Source organism: Penaeus japonicus, unplaced genomic scaffold (genome assembly GCF_977035675.1).
Source record: "Penaeus japonicus unplaced genomic scaffold, GWHDUDI00000001_assembly GWHDUDI00000031, whole genome shotgun sequence".
In the NCBI taxonomy this organism is placed as follows: Eukaryota; Metazoa; Arthropoda; class Malacostraca; order Decapoda; family Penaeidae; genus Penaeus; species Penaeus japonicus.
In genome coordinates, this window is record NW_028234433.1 from 22,650,555 (window position 1) to 22,658,054 (window position 7,500).

Below are 7,500 nucleotides of genomic sequence, written 5' to 3' on the forward strand. Positions count from 1 at the left end.
ATTTGTTATGAATGCTAAACCTATTTTTTTTATGTATATTATTATTCTATACAAATAATGAATATATGTAGGACATTATTAATCAGCTTAATCAGCCTATTACTTAAAACAATGAGTCTTTTTTGCTTAGCTTTGTCCTAGTTATAGCTGATAAAGTATTGAACATGACAGTAGGCGTGAGAATTCAAGTGCAAGGTTGATGTGCCTGTTACCTGTAACTTGTAAATACGTAAGACATAAAGAAACTATTTTTTATCTATTCATATCTTGACTTGAAGAAGAGGTCACTTATTTTCTTTCTTTTTTTTCATACAATTTAAACTACTAAATACGTATCTTAGATTTGCTATCTATATTTTAAGAGATTATGGTGTAAGGAATTTGAAAAGTACATTTTTTCGTTCAATCTTTCGACAGATTTCTTTGTTGATGGCCGTGGCTGTGGCCCTGTCATGCTTCCTGGGATCTGCACGCGCTATGCCCGAGCCCTATGCCCTGGCAGACGCTGACCCGGTGGCTGATCCTGACCCTTGGCGCTATGGTCATGGCCACAGGTATGGCCACCATGGCCATTACGGACACCGTCGTCGTTATTACCGCTGGTGAAAAGGATCTTTGTCACGCAAGTGCTTTTAAAAGATCTTATCGAGTTTGCATGGAATTTCAAATACATCATGGAAGGAGATAGATTTGGCCAATATGAATAAAGACTGAAAAACAATACTGTTGCTGTTTTTTTCTAAGAAATTGACACCAGTCTCCATCTCATAGCCTAAAACTAGATATATATATATACATATATATACATACATATGTATGTGTGTGTGTAGGTGTGTATACATATATATGTGTGTGTGTGTGGATGGGAGTTTATTTACATGCATACAGGCAAATAGACAAATACATATATACATATATATATATATATATATATATATATATAGAGAGAGAGAGAGAGAGAGAGAGAGAGAGAGAGAGAGAGAGAGAGAGAGAGAGATTAATAGATACAAAGATACACATATATTTATACAAGCATATACATATATATACATATATACATATATATGTGTGTGTATGTATATATGCATGTATGTGTTGTGTGTGTGCCATACACAGAATCCAGCCATAGATTTTTGTTAAATAAATGTTTAACAACGAGTGTGCATTGCAAGTTATCCATTCATTTCATTGATAGGAAAACAACACTGTGCAAAAAGCCATATACAGTCTAGCATAACAATCCCTATTCCTGGCATAGTCGAAGTATATGCCTTTTTTAATGCCAAACCTCCAATCTAAATTGTGATATTTTCAAGGCAAATTAAGTGCTCTATTGAGAACTATTTCGACGTAATCTATATGAAACAATGATATTCCTTTTGGTTTTCATAAATTGGAAAGATAAAGATTATCACATCTATTTGGAGTTTATTTAACGACAGAATTCAGGAGACATTGAGATCTTATATTAATACTATTGGAATAAACGTTTCCTCTTCTTCACCAGTGGTGGTAGTGGTGGTAGCGGGGGTAGTAACGCGGGGGGTAGTAGTGCTTGCGTTTGAAGAACCAGGGGTCAGCTACGGGGTCAGGATTAGCCACGGGGTCAGCCACAGGGTAGGGGTCAGGCATGGCACGAGCTGAACCCAGGAGGCCAGACAGGGCCACAACCAGAGCCATCAACAGCGAAATCTGTGAAATTGTGCAGCAGTGTCAAATGATTTCAAAATTAGTTTCGCTAATTTATTCGTCTTTATACTTTATTACACCTTTATGATCAATATAAAAGTGTGTGTATGTGTGCGTGCGTGCATATGTGTATATATATGTATATATATATATAAAGTATATACGCACATACATATATATATATACAAATGTATATATACATATATATATACAGTATATACATGGTATATACACATACATATATATGTACATATATACATATATATACATATATAGTATATACATATGTGTATACACATACATACATATATATATATATATATATATATATATATATATATATATATATATATTTATGTATATATACATATATAGTATATACATATGTGTATACACATACATACATATATATGTATATGTATATATATATATATATATATATATATATATATATATACATATATATACATTATATATATATAAACATATAGAGTATATACATATATATATATATATATAGTATATATATGTATATATATATAAATATATATATATATATATATATATATATATATATATATATATATATAAAACATGCTCGTAAATACAATAGGAATAGATACATGTGGGTTTGTCCCCACATATTGTACACGTTCAAATTATCCTTTAACTTAAGAACTAGAATAAAAAAGAAAAAAAAACTATTCTCGACTCACCAGCTTCATCTTAGAGCCTGCGAGTCCTAACTGTATCCTGAGGAGGGACAGTATGGCTTAAATACCCACTCCATAAGTAGGAAGAGGCGGGGCGTGGCCGGGGCGGGAACTCCTTCCTCCCTGAGGGAACTACCTCTCCTTCTGCTCGGGATATCCCCCCTCCCCCCCTTAGGTACGTGACCTGAATGGGTTATTGACGCTCTTTCGTGATTTGTTTTAATGGAGGAGTATATGCTGATTGTGATATTGCTCTTTGTCTGTAATATCATTTTATTCAGAGCGATTATAAGAAAAAAAAAAACATCAAAATGATAGTTATGACAATGATGATGTTGCTGGTGATTTTTATTAATGATAGTGATAATTCTGATAGTGATGGCTATCTTATTTTATGATGCATTTTCTACGGATCTTGATCACTCCTTTTTACGGTTAAAAAACGAAAACAATTATGAAATTCAAAACAGAAGAAAGAAAAATAATAATATTACATTTTAACATATTGAAAGTAAACAATCGAATATGAAAAGTGTGCCTTCCAATAAAGATATCGTCTCTAAATAATAGCTACATCTTAACTAACACGTTCAAATGAATACGACACATGATTGGTCGTTGAAACCTTCAGACAAACATACATCACAAAATAAAACCTGCATCTTCATTTATTCACATTAAGATGCCAGATGATAGGTCTTTGAAACCTTCAGGTAATTATATAGGCCTATTCACAAAATAAAAGCTGTATCTTCACATATTTAGATAAAAAGCACATAATCCCACTGAACCTGCAGATAAACATATCTTCATAAAAGGAAAGCTACATCACATGTTTAGATAAAGACCACACATATCATGTTGCTAAAACCTGAAAATGCAACCGAAAACCAGATGAATGCATTGTTTCCGGGAAGTTTTCCGGTCCATTTAACCTTGAGGTTAAGAATGAAGGTATGGCGTTTATATAATGGTTAAATCACGTTATTGATTTTATTTTTTTCTGTTAACGAAAAGTATTTTCAATCAATAAATACTTCTTTAATTCCATATATCTTTTTTCTACCTCGACCCTTCAAACCTCACCCACACCACTGCCTCAGAGATTTCAATGCAACACCAGAAAGTGAGCCAAGTAAGACCAAAACATTAGTACTAATAATGAACATCGACCCCGAATAGATGCGTTTTCATAAGACTCAGAGAAAGAAGTAAGAACAATGAAGTATGGTAAAAACAAGAAAGAATGATAGTTGATAATAGACATGGTATAGCTAAAGTAAAATGGAAGAAAACGATTCAGAAAAGAATTCGACCCTAAAACAGAAGAAAAAAAAACTACCTGGTCAGAATACACGATCTGGTAAGAAGGACCTTGAGCTTGAATTCGTGTAATGGCGCAGATGTGAGGCTATTTTCATTCGTGGCGGGGGTCCTATATTCTCTTTTCCTTCTTTATTCTTCTTTTCTTTTCTTCCTCTTTCATTCATGAGCACAGATTTTTTTTTCATTCTCCTCTCTTCCTTTTGGTTTTCCTCTTTAGTCTTTTCCTTTTTCCTTTCCTCTTCTTCTTTCTCTTCCTTTTTTTTCTTCTTTCTTTTTTTCTTCTTCTTTCTTTTTTTTCTTCTTCTTTCTTCTTTTTTCTTCTTGTTTCTTCTTTTTTCTTCTTTCTTTCTTTTTCTTCTCCTTCTTTCTTCTTTTTCATCCGTTCTTTCTTTTCCTCTTCCTTAACCTCACCCTTCTTCTTTTTCATCCATTCTTTCTTTTCTTCTTTCTTCTGGCCTTATTCTTATTCTTATCATTTTCCTCTTATTCTCCTCCGCTTTCTCCATTTACTTATTGTTCCTCTTTTGGCTTCAATGGGGACCAAAAATCATTATGAGAGATCCGGATCAACTTTTCTTCCGTGTGTCTTCATGTACGTCTGTATGTGTGTGTTTGTGTGTGTATGTGCGTGTGTGTGTGTGTGTGTGTGTGTGCGTGTGCGTGTGCGTGTGCGTGTGCGTGTGCGTGTGTGTGTGTGTGGGTGCGTGTGTGTGTGTGCGTGTGTGTGTGTGCCATTCTTTATTCACCTTATATTAAACACAAGTGCTCACACGATCTTTCAAATCAATATCATTATCATAACTTCACCACTTACGTTTCTATATTTTTGTTTCTATTCTCTAATCACAACCAGGTTCATCGGGTTCCGCTCCTCACTATCCAATGCAAAAAAATCAAGATGATTTTATGTCCACAAAAACGAAATCGATCACTTCAAAAAAAAAAAAAAAAAAAATCACTTCTACAGGGAAGAGGGGAAAAAGTGGGAATTTCCCGTCTATATGGGCGGAAGGATATTTTGCTGCTCTTTACCACAAACCATATAATGCTGTCTTCTGCGCTAGGGGTAATTTTTCTTCAATATCATATTTATTGTTCCCAGTGATGGTAATGATAATGATGATAACACTACTACCACTATTTTAGTAGTAATGATAATCATAGCAATAATAATGATAATGATATTCATAACAATAAGGATAATGATAATCATAATGATCATAGAAGCAATGCTGCTACTACTAATAATGATGATGATAACAATAACCGTGATAATACAAATAATTGTGATGCCAATAAAGATAATAGTAATAATGCTAAAAGTACCAATAATAATAAAATAATGATAACGATAGCAATGATAATAATTAATCATAACTTTGGTAATAATCGTTAGTAAATTTGGTAATTATGATTTTAAAATATGATAATGATGATAACAATAATAACAGTACTAATAGTAATCATGATAATAGTAATCTATACTAGACAATAATTATATACTGAATCCATCTCTATTTATATATAACATTTTGTAAGTCGATACTGAGGCTGTTAAGTACTAGAAAAAGAAGGATATATATACATATATATATATATATATATATATATATATATATATATATATATATATATATATATATATGTATATATATATATATATATATATATATGTATATATATATATATATATATATATATATATATATATATATATATATATATCAAGGAACTGAAAGATAAGGGAGAAGCAGAAGACGCGAGGGACTTCCCCGCGGAGGAGGAAGGGCGCCTCAGTCCGATCGCCCTCAAGTGGTATATAAGGAGCCGCGGAGGAACAGGAGATCATATTGCAATTGCACTTCAACACTTCAACACTTTCTCGTCGCAAAATGAAGCTGGTGAGTCGGTTATTTTTCTTTCTTTTTCTTTCTTCAAGTATACATTATACACACATATATATAGAGATACATACATACATATATACATACATACATACAAGTGTGTATATGTATATATATATATATATATATATATATATATATATATATATATATATATACATTCACACCATGATAACCAAAACAATTATTAACAAAACCATCACCACCCGTAGAACACAGACACACCACATTAAGCAAAGAAATGTTCATAAAATGAAATACGTAACAATGAATACCTCACCTCAGAGACAGAAAGGGATAAACTGGACCACGAACCTTGCCAGACTTCCCTAATCGAATCTTAAAGATTCGAACGTAACGAAACACTGTTGTATTAATTAGGCTAATTCCAACAACATATTACAAAGGTAAAATATCTGTCAGTCTTTCATATTCTGGCATACGTACACAAATCCCTCACTCCCTTACAATAAAAGAAAGAAAAGAAAAAAAAATGTTTTCTCATTTCTCATTCTTACTTTGCAGATATCGCTGTTGATGGCTCTGGTTGTGGCCATGTCCGGCCTCCTGGGTTTGGCTCGTGCCATACCTGACCCCTACCCTGTGGCTGACCCCGTGGCTGACCCCGACCCCGTAGCTGACCCCTTGTTCTTCAAACGCAAGCACTACTACCCCCGGCGTCGCTACTATCCCCGCTACCACCACTACCACCACTGGTGAAGAAGAGGAAACGTTTATTCCGATAATGAACAGCAATTGTCTTTGTCGCAAGGGACTCAAGTGGCGATGAATTCCGTGTATTGTTAATCTAACCGTACAATAAAATCCTGATAAAGATCAACTATTTCATGATTAGTATTTCCAACCCGTGAAGACCATTTGAGTATTATTGGCAATGTCATCACACTAATGCACTCCTAATGCACAGTTGAATAAGAGGTTTGACCCTAGGCACCTTTGGTACATAACTTATCCTCTCGGTGCGGTTAGTACAGGTAATTATTATATAATTCATGTTAATATATTGAGATATTTTAGATATCAGTTAAAATACCAAGATGAATTTAAATATGCAACTGGTTTGTGTATGTGTGAGTCTATGCACATGCATGTGTGTGTGTGAATGTAGTGTCAAATCATATAGGTATGCATAAAAATATACAGACAGTTAACCATAAGAGGTATACTGTAAGCGTTCCTACACACACATACAAATATGTATGTACATATGTGTATTTATATGTACAATGTACATATACAGACACATATGTACATATATATTTGTATGTGTGTGTAGGAACGGTACATTGTACATGCATATGTATATATATATGAAAATTTATATATATATATGTATATATATATATACATTTATATATATATATATATATATATATATATATATATATATATATATATCCATTTTATGTATGTATATACAGATACATGCACATGATATATGCTAATACATATAGATGTATACGTTTATATAAATCTACACATATATGCTTATTTATGCATGTATATGTATATACACATTTATATATTCATTTGTATTAACATTTATGTATATACATTTCTGTATGCATATTATATGTATATAATATGTAAATATATATATGCACATGTTTATGCATATATACATATATGTATGTATATACATATATATACACATGATATATGTTAATACAAATAGATGTATACGTTTATATAAATATACACATATAGGCATGTATATGTATATATACATGTATATATTCATATGTATAAACATTTATGTATATACATTTCTGTATATATCTCTATATGTGTATATGTACATATAGGTGGTTGTGTTTGTGTGTATACACACTTATAAATATATACTC

General features: G+C 32.2%; 2 protein-coding genes across 2 annotated transcripts in view; one reads left to right on the top strand and one right to left on the bottom strand.

Moving 5' to 3' along the window:
- The window catches only part of LOC122247920 (uncharacterized), a 4,896-nt gene extending 4,173 nt beyond the window's left edge, over positions 1-723 (top strand). The window contains exon 3 of the mRNA XM_086555450.1: positions 418-723. Coding sequence (XP_086411576.1) covers positions 418-606 — 189 coding nt within the window. The 3' untranslated portion in view covers positions 607-723. The remainder of the gene's footprint in view (positions 1-417) is intronic.
- A 692-nt stretch (positions 724-1,415) lies between these two features.
- LOC122247950 (uncharacterized) lies at positions 1,416-2,519 on the bottom strand. Its single transcript, XM_086555387.1, has 2 exons — positions 2,406-2,519; positions 1,416-1,692 (listed from the first exon to the last, which is right to left on the bottom strand). Exons 1-2 carry the CDS (start codon positions 2,412-2,414, stop codon positions 1,501-1,503), a joined length of 201 nt encoding a protein of 66 aa, XP_086411513.1. The 5' UTR covers positions 2,415-2,519; the 3' UTR covers positions 1,416-1,500.
- Positions 2,520-7,500: the final 4,981 nt, after the last annotated feature.